Genomic DNA, 21,420 nt, shown 5'->3' on the forward strand with positions numbered 1-21,420 from the left:
TTTATAATGCCCCAAACAATGAAAATTCTATGTAAAAAGTTATTATCCTAAATGACAAGGGACATATTCACACATGCTTAGTATATACACCATTTTCTTCCAAATATACTTGAATTGCTGATGATTGAATCTATGGCTGCTTATTCCATGAATTTGAGAAGTTGTCTCAAAGATCAATGGAGAAGGATGTTTTGTAACAAAGGTATTTCTCTTCAACTTCCAAACAGTGCCCCTTGTTGGTTCTTATTGCCACTGAACCAAGAACAATTTCTATAGATATGTAAGCAACCTATTATGAGAGTGAGTTTCTTTGGAAAAATATTTATCCAATAATCATAGCAAACCCTAATCTAGAAAGTATTATATATAGGTTACCAAAGTTGGATGCTAAATATAATTTCAGCTTACAAGGAGGTTGAGTCATGACTTAAAACACTTGGCAGGAAAAAAAGAAACAAGACTAAAATTTTTTCCCATGCTTCCTGAGTATCAGATACCTCCCTAAAAGCTTTTTGTTTTAATCCAATAGCAACTCAATCCTAAAGAATTGAGGATTGGCTAAGATCATCTTAACATAATCACTGACGTTTCCCTACCCCTAGACTATTATATAGATCTTCCACTGATGTAGACAAATACCTGGTCATATGTTAACGCACAGCACTGGCTCCTGATCACTAGCTCTTCTCTATGTCTCCTCTCCCCCTTACTTAACTCCTACTGCAATAGTCTTTAGATGTCTCTACCATCTCTGAATGTCATTCAAGTCACCTGCACTTTTCCACTAAAAATGAACTATTTCAGGAAGGGGGGGGAGCACTCTCCCAGTAACTACAGCCAGAGCTGTCCTTTAGATCCATCTGCTTCCTTCTTGAGTGGGATTCATCACCTGCCTTCCACACTGTAGACTTGACAGTGAACATCCATCTCCGTACAGATCTCACTTTGCTCCTTACAGCCCAGATGCCTCCCTCTTCATTATCCTGATGCCTTCTCACCTGTTCTGAGTTCCTTCTTTCCCTCTCCTTTCTCACATTTCTTTTTGTATCTACTCACTTAACCAGGATTTGCTCATATCCTTCCATCACATTCTTTTTACTCTGTGTAAACTTTCCTAACACATACAAGTCAACTCCTTGTTTCTTCATTTCTCTCCACCATGTGTATTTCTCTGGTGGATTTTTTACCTGTTGAATGGCAAATTTGCACTCATCTTCCCTAATACATTTTTCAGATGCCCAGAGCCTCCTTCTGTGTGAGAATACTGATCTTTAGAACTCTTTTGAACTTTCTCAATTGCCCCTCCCTTTTCAAGCCATGAACCCCCAAGCTTTCTCTGCATATTTTCAGTTTTGACTTCCTTTCACATGGAATCTCCATGCTCCTCCCCAGTGTTTTCTCTTGGTTCTCCTCATCACCTATTCTCCCTTACCTAGGACCTTTGGGTCTCTTTACTTCACTGTCTCCATATCTGGGCTTTACTTTTCCTTAGATAATATTGGAGAAGAGAAGAGCATAGTCACTGTAATTTCCTACAGTTTCTACTTCCCCTTTTCACCCATTTTGATCCATCTATCTAGCATCCTACCACCATTTACCTTCTCAAACTGTACACCCACCATCTTATCTGTATAATAAAGCAGGAGATTATATACAGAACCAGCAGGGTCAACGATTTCTTCCTTTGTTGTGGAATTTGTCACTTCTCCAGGTTGGCTAACCACCATGGGAGAGAAGAAAGCTATTTTGGCTTTACCCAGATATGAAGCTGGTTTGCAATGGACTGGAGGATGGGCATGATCACATGGGTATGACCTCATGCTCTGCCCAGTAATTCCTGAGCTCTTGACCCATCGTCTAGATATTATTTCTCCTCTTCTTCCTATACCTTATATGACCACCATAGCTGCCTACATTAGTCCCCAACACCAAATAGTAGCCAGAAATAAAGGCTGAAACTTTTCAGTCCGTGGTTAAGAAAGAAACTATAGTGATTTTAGCATAGATATTCTTTCCACAAACCAATCATAGGTCTTTTGGCTACTTTCCCAGCTATGGTGACAAAGACAGAAAGATACTTGGATCCTTCATCCCAATCCAGAGAGATCTATTAGAGATGAGAGGTACTATGATGTCATCCTAACCAGCCTTCTTGCTATACTGTTTTAGGTACCCATTACACCTCGGTTCTTCCTTATTATCCTTACCCCTCACCAAAAAAATTTTTTGGGGGGGAAAATAAGTTGAAATTCACAGTAATAGATAGTTGACATTCAGTAGCTTCCATACCACTCACATTTCTCTTGTGACACTATCCCTACAAGGCTCAAACCTGAAAGAGGGGTCCAGACTCGCTTCCAGTTCTGAGTTTAAGAATAGACTATTTTAGTGGCAGGACTGAAGGAAAAGTACGAGGTGCCCCAAACCTCCCTTAATGGAGAACTGGGCCCAGAAAATTCCAGGCTTCACATAGGAATGTCCAGAGGGGACCTCCCAGGAGGGTTAAATTGAACTAGCACAGTTAGGAGGCCAAGGAAGCAGCAACACAGCTCTTCATTCACAAAACCAAACAGCCAATGGTTACTGTTTTATTGCATAGACTGTCTAGGTTGGAAGTGACACCACATGTAACATTTAGAGTAACATGATCCTTCTATTCTTTTGAATTCCTAAGGGTTAGAGGGGAAAATGTGATGGCAGCTCTCTTCCTTCTCTAAGCCCAGGCTGGAAAGACTTGGACCTCTTTAGCAGGCTAGTCCATAGCCTCTCAAATCTTTCAGTGCTGTTCTTCCCCCACCTCCCCAGGCCTCCAATAAGACCTTCTCTTTACTCTTTAGCTCCAGTGGCATGGCTATTCTTATTTTTGTCTCTGACCTCCTCTGGTGCGGGCTGCTCAAGGGAAGAGGAAGTCTGCTCATCAGGCATTTTGCTTAGTGAGGACCCTGTCTCTGATCCAGTCCCTTCAAGAAGCCCATTGAGGCCTAATGAAGGCTGCTTGCTCATAGTAGGAGCATATGGACTTGGAAACAGGTCGGGAAAGTAGCCCTCTGCCCCTAGGGGGTGTCCCAGAGCCTGTGGGTAGTGTGGATGAGGGAAGGGAAGTTCTGGCAAACAATGACCACTCCAGGGTCCTGTACCTGTAGGAGTCAAAGAACATGAGAATTTATCGGACAGAATTAAACATTGAACGCCACTGAATAAACTGGACAAGTCTCTTTTTACTCCCTCAGGACCATGGCTTAGGTTCCTAGTGGAACTCCGAGTAAAACATTAACACTAGCCTCTTCCCCCAGGATCAGACAGGCTCCTGAATTCCAGGTACTGTGTGGTTTAGCAACTGTGACTTCATAGACCACAGGTCAAGGCCAAGTGCTGGCTTATATAGGTACCAAGGAGACCAAGAACTACCTGGAAATCTCTTTTCATTTCTCCCTATGGAACTCGTTCATGCATGAGGTGGAGGGCTTTGGGATTTTAGAAATCCATGTAGCTTGGCATAATTAGCTGCTACCAATTCTGTCCCAGGTCCTTTTGTTCACTGTTTCTAGTGGTCACCAAATCCCTCAGCAATATGAAACTAAGGTTCCAATGCCAGGCCAACAGAAGTTTCAGGATAGCCACGATCAGGGGCAAGCGAGAGGTTTGCTCACGACCCACACCTGCTTCATTCTGCCTTCCAGATGTGGAGCTATTCTGTCCTTTTTTACCTTCAAACCAAAAGGGGTTATTTTGCTTTCCAGCCCAAACTCACCCATATTTCCAGCAGGTGGCTGCAACAAGATCTGACCTGGTGGGGGCCCTGGGCAATAATCCTGTGATGAGTCCCCACTGAAGCCAAAAGGAAATGAAAACAGAGAGTCTTCCGGTGGCAGAAATGACAGCGAGCTTGGGATGGGGAAAGGGAAGGGGGGCAGGTATGGAGACTGGGACTGCAGGGATGGGAAAAGGGGTAGCTGTGGAGCCTGGGAGAGCTGGAATGAACTCATCTGGCTGCTTGCTTGGTAATCCTGACGCCCAAGGTCTTCCAAATTTGAGTAGGTAGGTGGTGAGGTGATACTATTGAAGACAGAGGAGTATTTAATGAGATGTAACAGTGACCTCATTCCCACCACACTGTGAAGAGACCATTCCCTTGTAATTCCCTTTTCCATCTCCGGTGGCAGCATCAAACCTTAGAGAGTGCATCTGCCTCTTCCTCTTCCTACCCCATGCTCTCTGCTCCCCTTGTTTTTCCTCTATTGCTGTAAAATGCTAGATCACTCCTACTCAAGCCCACGCATGGTTTCATTCCCCATCACATAAGCCACTTCCTGACCCATTCAGCCCTTTCCTCTCCACACCACCATTCCTTCTTCTCTCCAAGGTTACAAATAATCTCAGGTCCCATACCTAGTGTCCCAGGACGCACAGGACTTGTCCTTGTATATGCTGTCGTTGCCAGGAACGTCCCTCAGTGAAGGCAGCACTTGAGGGGTTTGAATGGGACCCAGAGGAAGAGGAAGGTTGGTCCTTCGAATAGGTGGGGGACTGAGGAGTGGTGGAGTCACTGCCACACTCTCAGCACCTTCACGGTGTTGAGAGGGGGTCAGCGTCTGGTCAGAAGTCAGCAGCATGGGGGGCTCTAGGAAAATATGACAAACAGGGGCACTCAGCATAAGAAGATGGGGATAGGGAGACAGCTCGGTCACTGCTGAATGGCAGACAGTGCAATCAAAACCCAGGGCTCACTGGTACAAAACCCTGGAGTGCTGGGGTCACAGCCACCCCTGCGAAGTGGACTTTCTGTTTCAAGTGTCTTCTTAGCTTTCATCTCCATTCCCACTCCCCAAAGCCTTTCTGAAGGTGGAAGCTCACCAGGAAAGGCATCCAGAATGTGCTCTGGAGGAACAGGGCCAGGTTCTAGGTCTGTAGGCATAGGATCTAGGAGCTCAGGAGCAGATCTGGAGACAGAAAAGAAGGAAAACTCTCTTGTGGCTATTAAATGTGGAACTCGGATTTGGAGCAAGGAAAGGGCCACTTACAAGGGCCCTTTCTCCTTGTCTCCAGTCCAGCCTAGACCCCTTAAAGAATTAGTCAATATCCCTAGCTCTTACTCCCCATGCCCAACATTCTCCTTCAAGACCCCAGGACTCCCGTGTGGACTCCACCTCTGCTTGGTGTGGACACCCAACAACCAGAGGCCGTTCTCACCTGCGCTGGCTGCTGTCAGCACTGGGGGCTGCAGGATCATTCTTAGTTTCCTTCTCGTTCAGTTTCTCCACTTTTCTCCACTTTGCCCTGCGGTTCTGAAACCACACCTAGGAATAGAGTAAGGGCACCTCAACTTGAAAATGCTGTAGCCGGGCAGTGGTGGCGCACACCTTTAATCCCAGCACTTGGGAGGCAGAGGCAGGCAGATTTCAGAGTTCGAGGCCAGACTGGTCTACAGAGTGAGTTCCAGGACAGCCAGGGCTACACAGAGAAACCCTGTCTCGAAAAAACAAACAAACAAAAACAAACAAACAAAAACAAACAAACAAACAATGCTGGCAGAGACTAAGGCTTGGGCATGACTGTGGAGACACTTTCCTGGGTTTCAGCTATCTCTTAGGTCAGAAGTATAAAAAGATCTCTCTGGTATTTTTCTCCTGCTTTTAATTGGTTAAAGCTGTGGCCCTTGGAACAGTTGGGCCACCCTTGCATCTGAGACTAACTTTTCAGCCTCTATCTCAGCTGAGGCTGAGCACATGGCCTCTCCTAAAAAGTTCTAAGCAGCAGCTTCCAGATCACTCTTCTGACCAATTATCCAGTTCCTTTTACCATGATTCGTTGGGGCGTTACCCCCACCATCTGGGCAATCTCATGGCGTTTGTCACTGTCAGGATAGTGGTCTTCCTGAAATATCCGCTCCAGTTCTTCCAGCTGGTCTGAAAAAAAAGAAAAAAAAAAAAGATTTAATGGAGGAGGTCAGCCACCATAGCAGGAGAGAAGAAAGGAGATGCTCATTATACACCCACAGTAGATAAGGTCATTGGCCCCAACCCAAGAGCCAGGCCTCCTCTCATGCATAGTGTGATATATACATTTTTGAATCTTTTATCCTGGTCTTCCCTTCAGGGGTCAGAAGTGTTGGCCTTGCCATGGACAAAGAGAAACATTCAAGGCAAAGTGACTAGCCACCCTCCAGCAGTTCCTTGGGCCATAATGTTTGCACAGATCATACTGTTTCCTCCACTTTTGGGGACTAACCTGAGCGGTACAGGGTTCGAGTCTTTTTCCGAAATTGACAGGTCAATTCTAGGGATTCTTTCTTCAGGTCCCCCTCTCCAGAGTTGAGGGGACCGGCGGCTTGGCCTGACTCAGAAAGCATAGGTTTGTGAATAGCACATACTGAGCAACATCATGAAAGATGTTACTATCAAACCTGTGGTGTTCAGCTTTCGGGGCTTACCGGGGACTGCAGAAATGGATGGTGGCTTCACTGCTTCTGCCTTTTTCTCTGGGAGAGGAGAACCTTTTTCCTGGGGTTGGGAACTACATGCAGCTGGTGTGGGGGCTTTGTGCACTCTGCAGGTGTCAGCATCCATTAACTTCCCAGAGATCTTTGACTGTGGCCTCTTTCCCAAACCAGGCCGGGGGAGTGAGGACTGCTCGTCTTGGTCATCTTGGATAGGTGGGGCAGAATCCTGCAATGGTCCCTCTGTCTCCAGCGCAGCTTTCCTGGGCTTGTCACCAGCTTCCTGGCCTGTGGAGAGCAGCAGCCACCGGCCCCAGCATTAGGTGGTAGAACCCCCTCCTCCCTGTAGCTGATCGGTTGTTAGAACCCAAACGTTCCTTCATCTGTCTATGAAAGGGGGCTTTAGTGCCAGGCTTACCTTTTTAACTGGGCAGTCAGGAGGACGGGTTAGATAGGTGGTTCTCAATCTTCCCTTTAATACAGCTCCTCATGTTGTGGTGACCCCCCAACCATAAAATTATTTTTGTTGTCACTTCATAACTGTAATTTTGCTACTGTTATGAGTCAATGTAAATCTCTGTGTTTTCCCGTGATCTTAGGCCATCCTTGTGAAAGGGTCATTTGATGCCTCCAGAGGGGTCAGCCATGATCCACAAACTGAGAGTCACTGGATTAAATAATCCAAATGTAAACAACGATTGCACCTCTGCGGGCTCTTACTGTGAGAACAGTGGAAAGCCGGGTACACATTTTCTCAGTTTTCCCCAGGCATCAGAGGTGCAAGCTCCGGGGACAAGCATCTGTTTGCTATTTCTAGTAGGCAACTGTTGGGCAGGGTTGAATAGGAAGAGAAGCAGGCAGACTGCCATTCTGGCTTTCCTCAGACTAGCCCTTGTTTCAGAAGGGAGGCAAGGCACTATGGGCTGCAGAGGCGATAAAGCAGGGCCCTGGCTCTCCACAGCACAGGCACCCCCGACAGAAGCCATCAGATGACAGGAATGAGGAGGCCTTTACTTTCCCTACTTCTTCTCCCCCCAGCCCTCAATCTATGTGTTCTGGTTCCTCCCTCCTCTCCTTCCACCCAGTCCAACTCTTCTGTAGGTGAGGAAAAGCCCCTCCAACCAGCTGCGAAGCTCACCCTCCCCAATACTGGGGCAACCCCTTACAGATGGGCTTGCTGTGGATCCTAACAGGAGCACAGTACCCATTTGACTCCCTCCACCCCCACCCCCAAGGTACTTCCACCTATGTGAAGAAACGGTGGTAGGCTTGTAGAATAATCAACCCAACATCACACAGGGTTGGGGTCCAAGGGGCTCAGACCACCCTCAATCACCTCCTAGAATCTGAACACTTCTCTTACTTATTTCAAGTACTTATAGTGAAAGAAAATTCACCTCAGGGAGTTGCTGTTATTTCCAACGAAACCAGAAAATGTGTTAAGTAAACGCTAACTGGAGCTTTTGAATATTGCCTCCAACAACAACAACAAAAACAAAAACTTTCTAAGAATAGATAAAGCTGGGGGCAAGTCCTGGCCCAGGAGCCTTTTCCAGATGATTCTAAATACACCATAGAACCCTTTCAGAGAGGTGGAGAGGGGGGGGTGCAACCAGAGGGTGAAAGCAGTAATGGCGTCAAGGGTCGCTGCGACAGAGAAGCTTCACAACAGGAATTAACATGTAGCAGCACAGTTACATAAAGCATGGTACGGAGTAGGCACTCAATACACTTGGACCTTATTCCACTACTGTACCTTAGACAGAGGGTATGAGAACCTAGATTAGAGCAGTGCTGGAGACGGAGGACGAGCTTTATCCCCAGCACATCAGAGATGACCCCTCAATAGAAGGATGCCGTGAGGTGACCTCCCTTTCCCATTACTACCCACAGACCTAAACAGGTTCTTGAGGCTGGCAGAGTGTTACCAGCAGACTTCACCGGCTCAGCAAACCCTCCTCACCCAAGCCAACTCCCATGGGTGCTCACCCTGCATTTTCCTGCAGAGCTTCTCCGGAGGTTCCATGACCCAGGCTCCCACTCCTCAGCCAGTCCTGGTACTACAGGCGCGGCTTTAATGAAGTCCGTGGGGTGGCCAGGTGTGTGGAGTCTGCACAGGCCAGGGAGCGCAGCCGGAGCTTGCGGACCCCAACTCCACCCACCAGGGCGAGGAACCGCACACCTGGGGTGGGGGCTGGGAGAGCCTTACTGCAGCTCCCTGGGTGCCTCAATGCAGCACAAGGATACCAGATACTGGTCACCTCCCTAAAGTCCGGGCCCTGACTTTTTCATGACCACTGAGCAGAGCAGCAGTGGAGGCGAGGCTCCCAGGCTAACCCACATCCTAGCTTGCAGTTGAACAGACACGGTTATGGTGCCTTCTTGACCCTTGTCCCTGAATGTGAGGCTGCCCTAGCTATTGCTTGCTTCAAGGATTCTTGTGCCTCAGAGTCCTAATTGACATCAGTATCCTTAACATACAGAACCAGAGGCAAAGACAGGAACAGAGTTGAAAGGAGTTGAAAGTACCATAAGCCTAGAGGAGATTAGACCTCTCGGACCCCCTGTGCAAGTTTGCAAGTATAGACGACGTTCAAGCTAGTCTAGGCTTTCTTATTAGGCTTGCCCATTGAATATCAGCTTTCTGGATATTGACCCAGGATAAGAAAGACTCCTAGTTTGTGGAATGTTTATTTCTTTTAGGAAAAAGATAGCAAAATTATAAAATTCTTACTGCTTCTTACCACAGGAGTGGGAGGGGGTGAGGAATGTGTTGGCCAGATTGAAGCAGCTGCGGCAAGCGGAGGGAGGAAGAGCCCGTTCTAACCAGAGCTCACGTGTTTTGATTTTAGTTACTTTAAAGTTTCTGGACACCAGGCGTTTTCCTGCTGTACTAAACAATCAGGTACCGGGACATTTTCCTGTGTCAAGACCATCTTTTGAGAGGCTTCTGAAAGGAGTAGGAGTCTTGGTTCTTTCTGCAACATAAAACCGTAAATTAACTAAGGGCCAGTAAGATGGCTCTGTGGGTTAAAAAAACAAAAAACAAAAACAAAACAAAACACTTGTTTTACAAACCTGATAACCTGAGTTCAGCCCCCCAGGGAAATGTTGGAGAGAACCAACTCCTAAAAGGTATCCCTTGGCCCCATAGTCTTGGATGATGACATGAGCCCCTCACACTAACACACACACACACACACACACACACACACACACACACACACTGATAAATACAATTTAAAAGATTAAAGTGCAAACTAAATAACCTCACAGCAATATAATTAGAACTTCAGGCATCTGCCATCCATTCCTATGCCCCCATAAGACTGACACTCTTTAAAGAGAATTTTAGACACAATATCCAGTTTCTGGGCTAGAATATCTGCAGCGTTATGTAAGCCCAGGAAGGTGTGGGTCCAGTGAAGCTGTTCTCTACAGGAAACATCAGCATCATTTGGTTGTGGCTGAAACACTATGGTTTGCTGGAAAGGGCAACTACTGTGTATCAGGAACTGAGGGGAAAGTGACTACCTTCCATAGTCACAGATTAAAACAGGAGCTCAGTGGAATGGGCCATGTCAATACTACATGGTCACTATCCATTGACTGGGGGCAGACAAGGGAACCTTGAGCAGCAGAGTCTCTCTTGGTATCAGGAACCACTTCTTAGAAGTGCTGTCCCCTAAAAAAAAAAAAAAAAAAAAGTGCTGACCCCTTTGATGAAGCTGTGTAACTTACCATATCCTAGCTCATCTAAAAATCCACACAGCATACAAGGCCTTGACATTGATGTAAGGGCCTTCCTGAAGCTGACCCGCTGTGCTCCATACCCAGGTGCTCAGAGCACGTTGATCTAATTAATGGTTTTGAAATTATTCTGATACCCAGCCATAGACCAGACTTCTGTAATGAATTTGTTTAAAACGCACTTTGCAGGAATCAGCCTCTAAAATCTTTATTACTACTAGGTCTGAGGAGGGACCCCAAACACACACTTTAACAAGAACCTCGGGGGATTTACTAGGCCTCATAAACTAAGGCACTTTTAGACTTTTTAAAAGTAAAGTCAATTAAAAGCTTTCTAGAAAGGCCTTCCGGTAGAGCTCAGAAGTACTTTGTTTAGCATATCAAGGCTCTGGGGCCATTTTATTTTGTTTTGTTTATGGTTTTGTTTTGGGTTTTTTTTTTTTTCAGCACTGCAGAACAAAGCAAAAGCATACTTCTCAGGAGTAAATGTGGATGCTATAGGTGATGGTGGCCCATATGGGACAAGGACATCAGCTTTTCCCTCTCCTATGGTGTCTCCTTGTAGTGAGAAGCAGGATACAATTTCTTATATTGCTTACCCTATCACATTAAATAAAAAGTATGTCATCCCTCTATGTCCTTGCCCCTGTTATTGTGTTTTTCTCACAAGCTGACCCCACCAGGGTGAAGGTAAGAAAAACACTCACTGTTACCTCTAACTGTAAAAGATACAAGCGCCTCGTTATGTAAAAGGTTTTGGGTAGGGAGTTGGGGGATTAAGAAGTTTGTTATTTTTCAAAGCACATAATTGAATTTATTGGGTTATAAAATTTGTTTTGTTTTCTCTTGCTCTTTATCATCTGGGCTTATTGTGACTTCTCTTTTTCCAAATGACACAGTTCAGTGTTTTCTTTGTTTACATGAGTGGCCTGTGCTAGATTGTTGCAAGTGGATTTTTGAGTCAGATGTACAACATGACTTTCTTGTGGAAGACATCCTCTTGACAATGTATACCATTATGTTCTACCTCTGATGGAACAACTTGAAGTGGAGAGATTGTATCATGGCAGTTAACACTTTTACCAGTCAAGAAACACATCTCCATTACATGGAGATGATAGGTGCTCTTTTAGGGTCTTTGAAGGATGTTTATTACCAAGTCATGTTTGGCTACATTTTATCTTCATAATCTCTGACTATTTGATATACCCAACTGTGTTAAGAAGGAAGGCACATGCTTTTTATATTTTTATTATTTGGTTTTTAGTTTTCAGACCCAAACCAGAGACTACACCAACTCTTACCATGCAAGAACTGTTTGTTACAATATATCTTCCTTCCTTTCTCTCTCTCTCCCTCTCTCCCTCTCTCTCCCTCTCCCTCCTTCTCTCTCTCCTTCTCCTCTTCCTTCTCCTCCTCTCTCTCCTCCTCCTCCTCTTCTTCTTTCTTATTGAATATAATGTGACAGAGCAAACAAAATGTGTCAGCTGCTACTAGAAAATTGTCAGTTTTCCCCCAGTCTGTGTAGAGCTAACCTTATAACTGGGGTAAGCAAGTAAAGTAAGCCCTCTTTTGACTTTCTTTTTCTATATAATGAGAGCTACAAATGATTGCTGGCAAAAAAGATATGCTTCAAAGCAGCTGTTCTCTGTGCTACACCTAAGGTCACTGGGAGAACTGGGATCAGAGACATAGGAGTTAAGTTGTGAAAGACTGCTGGAGAGCTACACAGGCCTAGGACAGTGAGACCAGCTTCTCAGCAAATAGGGAGGCTGGGGCCACAGAAGCAGAGGTGCTTTGAAGTGAAGCAGGAAAACTGAGAAAGGCTGATGCAGGCTCAGGGTTAGAGATCAACACTCTAGAACCTGAAGAAGGCAAAGAGCCAGGTGACCCAAACCAGATGCTGCCAGTGATGGGGGAAGAATGGAGGAACCACCCATCATCAGCCACAGGCTGCCTTCGAAAAGCCAAGGACAGGATGGTTTGAGCTGCTGGCAAAAGGGATTGAAGACACCTGGGTGAAGAGAGAACTGCTCTGGTAAGCCTAGATCAGAGTGGGTGTGTGAATCCACACAGTACATCTTCATTCCTTTGTTTCAGATGCTCCCAATTGGGTGTGTGGACTGTGTGAGGCATGTGACTGCCCTTGTTTGTAACTGACCTCCACTGTCTAAGGGCTGCAATTTAGAAAAAGCTTTACATCTGCTCTATTATCACGGGATTGCAAAGCTGGAGTGCCAATTATAGCTCACCCTGTAAGTTATCCCCAAAGATTTGTTCCAACCTTTACCCAGGCTGGGCTCCCCTCTGTCCCAGTAGCCTTTGTTGCTGCTTTTCACTCCTCAGAATAGCATATGCCCTCTCATGCCTTGGGCCACAGAAAAGCTGCTTATCAGCCTGGAACATCTTTCCTTCCCTTCCATTTCAGTCTTACTCATACTTCAAAGGCCAGCACAAATATTCAGTTTTCTGTGGAGCCCGAGTCAGCCAGAATGTATTGCTCCTCCTTCATGCTGTCCTTGAATTATACTGTGTTTATATTTGCATAGCATTACTTAACTCATGCTGACCTGATTAGAATTTTGCCCAACCTCCACAGGCTTGAGCTCGTAGATGATATTATCCATCTATTGTAAGTTAGACACCTCCACTTGCTTAAAAACAAATCACTCTCATATATTTTTGTACAGTTCTATTATTAGCCCCATGCTATTGAAGAACAAACTGTGTTTTTCTTCAATACTTTCCCAAAGGCACAGTGGCTAATGAAGATTGGAACCCAGTCTGTCAGGTTCCCTCCTGAACTCCTAAGCATCCTGTTACACTATCTACCTGACTATCAATCACTGTGCTTGGTAGATTGATTTGCATATGGGAGAATAATAACTGCTTATTGGATCAAAAGTTGGTCACCAGTACCAGAAGTCAGGCTGTTGGACAGGAAAGATGGCCATGGCTATAAAAGGGTCCTACAGGGATGGAGCTGTTCTGGCTCTTGACTGCCACGGAACTTCCATAGGTCTATACAGGGGATAAGATTAAGTAAAACTAAATTCATACATGGGTGCAAAAAGAACTAATGAGACATGTAAGTTCTAGGGGTTCCTTGTGGCATTTCACTGGAGCTGAGCATGATGTGCCATGGGGGAAGCTGGGCGAAGGATATATGCAATCTATATTGCCTCTGACAACCACATGAGAATCTAACCATCTCTGAATAAAAAGGAGGAAGAAAAAAAAACCCTTCATTTCTGTTCATAAGTTCAGATCATTTAGATTTATGTAAGTATAATTCATAAAATTAAATTAAACACTTTATTTTATAGGTAGTAATACTGCTAGCTTTGTTGACAATTTTAAAGTAATTTATTAGTGCTAATTTTTAAAAGACTTACTTAGGTTATCTTTTCCCCTTTGTGTATGTGTGCATACTTGTGTGGGTTATAGACTCCCACAGTTCACTTATAGAAGTCAGAGGACAACCTGCAGAAGGGAGCTGGCTATATCTTTCTACCATGTAGGTGTCAGAGATCTGAATTGCAGCCATTAGGTTTGGTGGCAAGGGCCTCTTCCAAGTAAGCCATCCTGCTGGCCCAGTGTGTTGCTTTGTATGTGTAGCTTGCATTCCAGAGTGCTGTGTGGAGGTAAAAGGACAATGGTGGACTTAGTTCTATGTTCTCACCTTTACAAGATTTAGAGAAACAGATTCCACTCGCCAGGCTTGTGCTGCAGGTACCCTTGCCTTGCTCGCCCATCTCACTGACCCATTGACAATAATTTCTAAATAGAGATTTAAATTATATTAATTTTCCTAACAGGGTTGTGGACAGCCAATCAGAGATGTTTACATTGCATTCGCTTTAAAGATAAAACAAAGTTCGGATTTATTAGGAAACTAATGGTAAATATCTAACAATTTGCCCTGGAAAACACATTATTTCTGTTGAAATGACAGTATTAGTCATCAACATGTTGGTGCATTTCCCTGCTGCGTCTTTGCTTTGTGTTTGCTTTTAATATCTGTCACGAGTATAATTACTCTCTTTGTGTAATTTCAGGCGTTTCTCTTTGGAAAGGCACCATGAAAAGCACAGCTCTGTAACATTGCAGAGTCTGCAGACTTTAAAGTGGCCACACAATAACGCAAGTGCCTTACGGATAGTAGGAGAAAAGTGTCTTAACTTAATGTCTACATTTTGAAATGTATTTACTTTAAAATTGTTTATTGATTAATTCATTTATGTACTTAATGTATATCAGTGTTTTGTCTGCATTTATGTCTGAGACTCATGTGTGTGTGGTGCTCATGGAGGCTGGAAGAGAGTGTTGGATTTCTTAGGTTCTTAGGGTTATGAGCCCCAATGTGGATTCTGGGCATTGAACCTAGGTCCTCTTCAAGAACAGCCAGTGCTTTTAACTGCAGAGCCATCTCTCCAGTTCCTACATATTTTTTTTTAATTAATAAAAAAAAAAAGGCAAATTTGCGATAAAGCTTCTTCTGTTTTTTTCTTTTCTTTGTTGTTATTGGCCTAAATCACGTTGTTTCTTATTCTCTAGGCCATGATCATTTGTCAGAATGGCCTGCCTAGCAGGTGGGTGTATTGCCAGAGTGTACCATCTAGGAAGGGTCATAGAACTGTGGCCATTTGCTTTACAGTGTAGTGGAGCTCCATAGAGGAGCAAGAGGTGCTCCCGAAAAAGTCTTCTTTCATTCTGGGGCTGTCATCTCTGCTGGTGGCTGCAGAGGCTTTCTCCAGGCCTGGGTTAGTGGTTCCCCGTAGGTTGTGCTTTGGAAGACCTCAATGCCCAGGAAGAGGCATCGCTCCTTCCCTCAGTTTTGCTGGTATTGTCTAAACATGATCCCCTCCACCCCTATATTTGATACTTCCCTTATTCTCTGTGGCCCAGGTACCCTCCAGGACTGGGGGAGAGAGTATAAAAGGTCATGTTGTGTCAAAGGCCCTTCTGGCCTTTCGCAGTAACAAATTTTTAGCCTATTAGTATTATGCTAACTATTCTAGACCTTTCCAATTAACAATGCCCAGACTATATCTGTAAATGTCTACTCTGCTTGATAATAATCAAGAGCAAGATCACTAATGTGGGTTATAAGTTAGGAGTAACTTCCTTTGCCACAAAGGGTGATGGTGAAATGAGAGGCTTGCATTTGGCGAGGCAGGGAAATTAAACAATAGCAGACTAGATTGATTACCTGGGAAATAATTCAGCCTGCCAAACCTGTCATTCAGTTTGTTGGTAGGAAGTAATAGAACTGGATAGGCTGCTTGGCCTGGTCTTCATTTTGCAAAAGGCTTCTAGTTGTCTGTTTTTCCAGCTAAGTTGCTGAAGGTGTTATTAACTTGGTGCAAGCCTGGGTGGAGTTTTGCCTGGACACTCTGGGATTTAGTCATGGGGTCATTCAGAGTAGGCCTAGTGGTGGGAAAAGAGCATGAGAGAACATAAAGCCATTCTTTGGAATTTCTAGTATATTTACATGAGTTTTTATTTTATTGTTTAAATAAACTCTCCCTCTACATTCCCAGGTTGGCCTTGAAGTCATGATTGCTCTGGTGCAATCTCATAAATGCTGGATGACAAGGCATGAGCCAGCAACTAGGCTCACACACTCTTCACATTTCTAATCTGAACTTTACAGCTATTGCCCTGAGCCCCGGGTTGGGGGTTGGGTGGCTTACTTGTCCGTTAGTAGGGTTATTAGGGGTCCTTCATCAAGAGGAGTGGGCTTGGCAGTAACTAGAGGACCAACTGCCAGCTTTTTTTTTTTTTTTTGGACTTTTGAGATATGGGTTCACTATAGCCCATAATAACTCACGGCAGTTTCCTCCCAATGACAGGTTTGAGCCAATTTTCTCAGTTAATTCTTTCTGTTCTCTGTTGATTGTTGAATAAAGATGGCTGTTTGTCTGATTCCTCACTCCAAATCTGCAATTCTCCTCTCTTCTGTGTCACTCAACCAGCTGTCACCTTTGATTCTGTCTTCCCCACAGTGTAAAGGCACACTGTTGTAATATAGCCTAACCTGTTGCTATTTTACCAGCCTTGCAAGAAAGCATGGGCAGCTCTGAATCAGGCAGAATGTGTCCTTGCCCTCTGTGTAGCATTTACTTAGTTCCCACTGTGCTTAGAGGAAAGTGAAGCCTTCTCTTGTGTGCTGTCTGGCTTCTCCAGCTCTGCAACTTCATCTCTGGTTATTGATGTTCAAGTACTTAGACCACCAAAGCTATTGTTTTGAGGTCTTCACACACAATCTTACTGTGCTGAGACGCATCTCCTTCTTCTCTAGGTAGGCTTGCTTGTGCTCAGTCATCATCATTATTATTAATAAATCATTAACCATTGTCCTGCAGCAAGGACCCCTTTGTCTGGATTGTCTAGGCAAACCTGCTGTGTAATATTCTCTTTTTGTTACTATTATAATACTTCACACAAGATGTAACCAAAGTTCATTTATCCATCTCTTCTATACAATTTTAAGTTTCTTTTCTATAAAAATTACTGCTTTGTTTCACCAACACATACCCATGTGTGTCACATATCTGTCATAGTGGCTGATCACAGTGCTATTTACTTGTATGGATTCATCAGTGAACAAGAATATGGGCTTCTTAGTTGGAAGAAAGAATGATCAGATTTGTGGCACAAATTCACAGTCAGATATGTTAGAGACACTCACTAATCCTCTTTTTATGGCTTATTTTGTGTAATTGGAATCCAATTTTCTACTTTATTAAGTACACTCCTGTTAGGATTTACCAAGCATTGGTAAGTTAAATCGCACTCCACCTTTGAGTAACATTGTGCTACCTTTACTAGACATACGACCTTCCCAGCACACACCTCTGACAGCAGGATGTGCCTCTGTGCCCTGATGCCCAGTCCTCTGTGATGCTGCTGGAATACACTTTCCTCCTGCACATGTCGTTATCTTCAGAGGGCATTGTCATTATTTTGGCTTTCTACAGTCCATTATCTTCTACAATGTTTTCAGAATGAGAAACATCAGTGTTCTATTTTTCTCTTCGCATGTTTAGACTTTTCCATGCTCAACCGTCCTGAAGGGAGATCCTGATTTCCATAAAGCACAATTTTCTACATAAAATGGAATGTATTTCTTTTTTATTTTCCTTTCAGTTAAAGTATTGTGTTTGATTCATCCACTTTTATATGTCAGCATAACTGTAAATCAGCAGATACTTTGCACCTTGGGTTCTTTCAAAATGTCAGTCTCCTCTCTTTTACGCACGTTGTTCTTAAGGGAAAATATACCATTTTTTCTTTTGTGGGCCTGTCCTTGTTTTTTTCTCTTTATTCTGTGTTCATTTTTTCTCTTTCACTAGTTTTAAGTGGTCTGAGTACATTGTTTCTTACTGCCACCCTTTTTATTCACCTCCTAGTGTTTATTAATAAACTTCGTAACCTTATGATTCTCATCAAATTGGAAGATGTAGCTAGCTATTCTTCCTTTAAATGTTTTTATCACCTCTCCCCACTCCCTCTTCTGCAAGGACTCCAGGTTTACTGACATAAACCTTCTGAGGTTATCTCACTAATGTTTCATGTATGATTTTCAGGACTTTCATTTCTATGTATTTCATTTTGGAAAGCTTCTATCTTATTTTTTTCATTTTTAAAAAATTTTTCATATTCTTTAAAATTTATAAAATATTGAAAAAACAAAAAATATTGTAACAATAAAAATAAGTATTATAAAAGTTGTTTGATATAAAACAACATTCAATTGAACAGTCGTATGTAGATGCTTGTCTACAGCAATACTGAAAATACATGTTTTTCTCAAAATAAATTTTAAATAACTCCAAACATATTAACTGTATATTTTCAAATAATAGATCACTATTAATTTTTTAATGAACATAAGTAGATAAAGACTTTGTTTGTTTGTTTGTTTTGTTTTTAGTAGAGCTTAAAAGTTTTAGACATTGGAGTTCATTGTGATAAGGCTGTACTTCAATGACCCTCACATCACCAAAGGATTTTACCTCCATCGTAGCTAAGCTAAGAGTTGACAGTTCTGCTGTGCCAAGGAATGAATTGCAGGTATGATTTTTGGACAAATTTCCTGCTCTGGTCAAAGTTATTTGACTTGAGTGAGTTATTTTTTTCTTAGCCCACAGAGAACAGGTTACATTCATTTAAGAAATGGTGTGTGTATTAAGATGGTCTATCCATGAAGTCATTCACCAACTGTTTCAATGAAAAATGGTTCTGCTTGGAGGATGGCACAGACATTAGGTGAGGATAAGAATCTGGTTCATTGGCTGTGATAATTTTGAAAAGCATTCATCTCAGAGAAAGAATAACTTATAAAGTTCTCTTCTACAAAATTGATACAACAGTTATAAATATCAAGCAAAGCATTCAGTCTTACTCTTTGTTGTTCTCTTACAAGTCACCTCCCAAATTAGTTGTCTATGTTTCTTTTGTCTGTATAAATAATTTTGAAACATGTAAACTGTTCTGAAAACCATAGTATAGTGTAAAAACATCAAATAAACAATACTACTAATAGAGAGGCTGAGATAGGAGAAGCATGTTTTCAAGACCATTGTGTAGTATTCAGCAAGACTCTGTCATGTACAAACAAGTAGAAAGTGTATATGGATTGTACAATATTGGACCTATTTCTCCAATTACCAAATTAGAGAGACCACTGGATAATAGCCAACAAATTCCTAATTCCTCATATTTTTGGGTTTCAATCGATTAGGATATGTTGGTAATATTAATTTTCATATTAAGAGATATTAAGAAAAAGTAATTGTTTTTCCTGTTATTTTTGTTGTTAGAGGTGGAATTAGGCATCTAAGGGTTTGTTGAAAGGCTACTTTCTTGCTTCTTCTAGGGTGTAGTTTTGCCCCTTATGTTGGTGTTTTCCATCTATTATCCTTTGTAGAGCTGGATTTGTGGAAAGATATTGTGTAAATTTGGTTTTATCATGGAATATCTTGTTTTCTCCATCTATGGTAATTGAGAGTTTTGCTGGGTATAGTAGCCTGGGATGGCATTTGTGTTCTTTTAGGGTCTATGACATCAATCCAAGATCTCCTGGCTTTCATAGTCTCTAGCGAGAAGTCTGGTGTAATACTGATAGGTCTGCCTTTATATGTTACTTGACTTTTTGCCCTCACTGCTTTTAAAATTCTTTCTTTGTTTAGTGCATTTGGTGTTTTGATTATTATGTAACAGGAGGAATTTCTTTTCTGGTCCAGTCTATTTGGAGTTCTGTAGGCTTCCTGTATGTTCATGGGCATCTCTTTCTTTAGCTTAGGGAAGTTTTCTTCTATAATTTTTTTGAAGATTATTTATTTACTGGCCCTTTAAGTTGGGAGTTTTCACTCTCTTCTATACCTATTATTCTTAGGTTTGATCTTCTCATTGTGTCCTGGTTTTCCTGGATGTTTTGGGTTAGGAGCTTTTTGTTTTGTTTTGTTTTGTGTGTGTGTGTGTTTTCTTTGACTGTTGTGTCAATGTTTTCTATGGTATCTTCTCCATCTTAGAGGGGTTCTTTCTTCTATCTCGTTTATTCTGTTGGTGATGCTTGCATCTATGACTCCTGATCTCTTTCCTAGGTTTTCTATCTCCATGGTTGTCTTCCTTTGTGACTTCTTTATTGTTTCTATTTCCAGTTTTAGATCCTAGATGATTTTGTTCATTTCCTTCACCTGTTTGATTGTGTTTTCCTGTAGTTCTTTAACGGGTTTTTGTGTTTCCTCTTGAAGGGCTTCTAGCTGTTTACCTGTGTTCTCCTGTATTTCTTTGAGGGAGTTATTTGTGTCCTTAAAGTCCTGTATCATCATCATGAGAAGTGAGTGTAGATCTGAATCTTGCTTTTCTGGTGTGATGGTGTGTCCAGCACTTGCTATGGTGGGAGAATTGGGTTCTGATGATGCCAAGTAACCTTGGTTTCTGTTGCTTGCCTCCCACCATCTGGTTTATCTCTAGTGCTACCTGCCCTGGCTATATCTGACTGGGGCTTGTCCTTCCTGTGATCCTGGTTGTGTCAGAACTCTTCAGAATCAAGCTGTCTCTTGGATCCTGTGATTCTGTGATTCTGTGATCCTGTGACCCTGTGATCCTGGGCCCATTAGAGCTCCTGAGAGTAGAGCTTTATTTGGGTGGGACTCGATGCAGAGCTTGCACCCAAGGTCTGCTCAGGGCACTGGCCCAGACAAACTGGAAGGACCCTTACCACTGGACAGGTGGAGTTTCTTTGTGCCTGGGTCCTCCTGGTCCCAGTTATTCCTGAAGTTGGGACCGATGTTGTGTCCTCCTCACCTCTGCTTCTATCTTTTTTTTTTCTTTGTTTTGTTTTGTTTTTTGAGAGAGGGTTTCTCTGTTGTAACCCTGGCTGTCTTGCAACTCACTCTATAGATTAGGCTGGCCTCGAACTTTTGAACAACTTTTGAAACAACTTTTGAACAACTTTTGAACAACTTTTGAACAACTTTTTTGAACAACTTTTTTTTTTTTGAACAACTTTTTTTGAACAACTTTTTTGAACAACTTTTTTGAACAACTTTTGAACAACTTTTGAACAACTTTTGAACAACTTTTGAACAACTTTTGAAACAATTTTTAGGCGTAAGATAGGGAAAACACTCAGTCCTACTCTCTTTAAACAAGTCTGTCTTGACACTTATAGAATTTGTCTATCGCTGACTAGCAGAGCATTCTGCTTTCTATAGTCAGGGATCATGCCATTGTTGACCATCTTATTGTTCTATCATGGGAAGGCCCATCTCCTTCCCCAGTCTTGCCAATGTGAAAAACCAGCACTTTGCCTTCGTCTCAACCAGGAACAGACCTTGTTTATTTGCAAAGATTCTGTGAAATATGTGAGAAAATGGGTGAATGAATATCACTGATCATGCCTCAATCTTCAATCTTCTCTGGGCATAATATATATGTATATATAATAATGTACATCACATATAAATCATACATAGGAAATCATATATATATACATATATGGCATAAATGTATATATGATATACATGATATATATGATGTATATATATGTATATATACACATATTTACAATATGTATGATTTCCTCTTTTTCATGTCTAGTTACAACATAATGTGTACCTGACACCAAATCCACTGAGTGCTATACAGGCCTGGGCTCCTCCTGATATGGAGACCTGAAAGTTAAAATACATATTATCTGCTTCCTCATCATGATCACAAAC

General features: G+C 42.7%; 1 protein-coding gene across 1 annotated transcript; it reads right to left on the reverse strand.

The window, feature by feature from the left end:
* Positions 1 to 2,552: 2,552 nt before the first annotated feature.
* Nobox (NOBOX oogenesis homeobox) lies at positions 2,553 to 8,479 on the reverse strand. The gene is made up of 9 exons (XM_031380841.1): positions 8,426 to 8,479; positions 6,431 to 6,724; positions 6,229 to 6,333; positions 5,800 to 5,906; positions 5,191 to 5,297; positions 4,855 to 4,940; positions 4,390 to 4,621; positions 3,752 to 4,056; positions 2,553 to 3,137 (listed from the first exon to the last, which is right to left on the reverse strand). The coding sequence occupies exons 1-9, from the start codon at positions 8,460 to 8,462 to the stop codon at positions 2,827 to 2,829; spliced, it is 1,584 nt and encodes a 527-aa protein (XP_031236701.1). The 5' UTR covers positions 8,463 to 8,479; the 3' UTR covers positions 2,553 to 2,826.
* Between the last annotated feature and the right edge of the window lie 12,941 nt (positions 8,480 to 21,420).

Source organism: Mastomys coucha, unplaced genomic scaffold (assembly GCF_008632895.1).
Source record: "Mastomys coucha isolate ucsf_1 unplaced genomic scaffold, UCSF_Mcou_1 pScaffold20, whole genome shotgun sequence".
In the NCBI taxonomy this organism is placed as follows: domain Eukaryota; kingdom Metazoa; phylum Chordata; class Mammalia; order Rodentia; family Muridae; genus Mastomys; species Mastomys coucha.

Coding starts and splice junctions, on each gene's coding strand:
- Nobox (XM_031380841.1), bottom strand. CDS start 8,462: ATGGAACCTCCGGAGAAGCTCTGCAGGAAAATGCAGG. Junction 4,941..5,190: donor GCTGACAGCAGCCAGCGCAG/GTGAGAACGGCC, acceptor TTCTGTCTCCAG/ATCTGCTCCTGAGCTCCTAG. Junction 4,622..4,854: donor CATTCTGGATGCCTTTCCTG/GTGAGCTTCCAC, acceptor ATATTTTCCTAG/AGCCCCCCATGCTGCTGACT.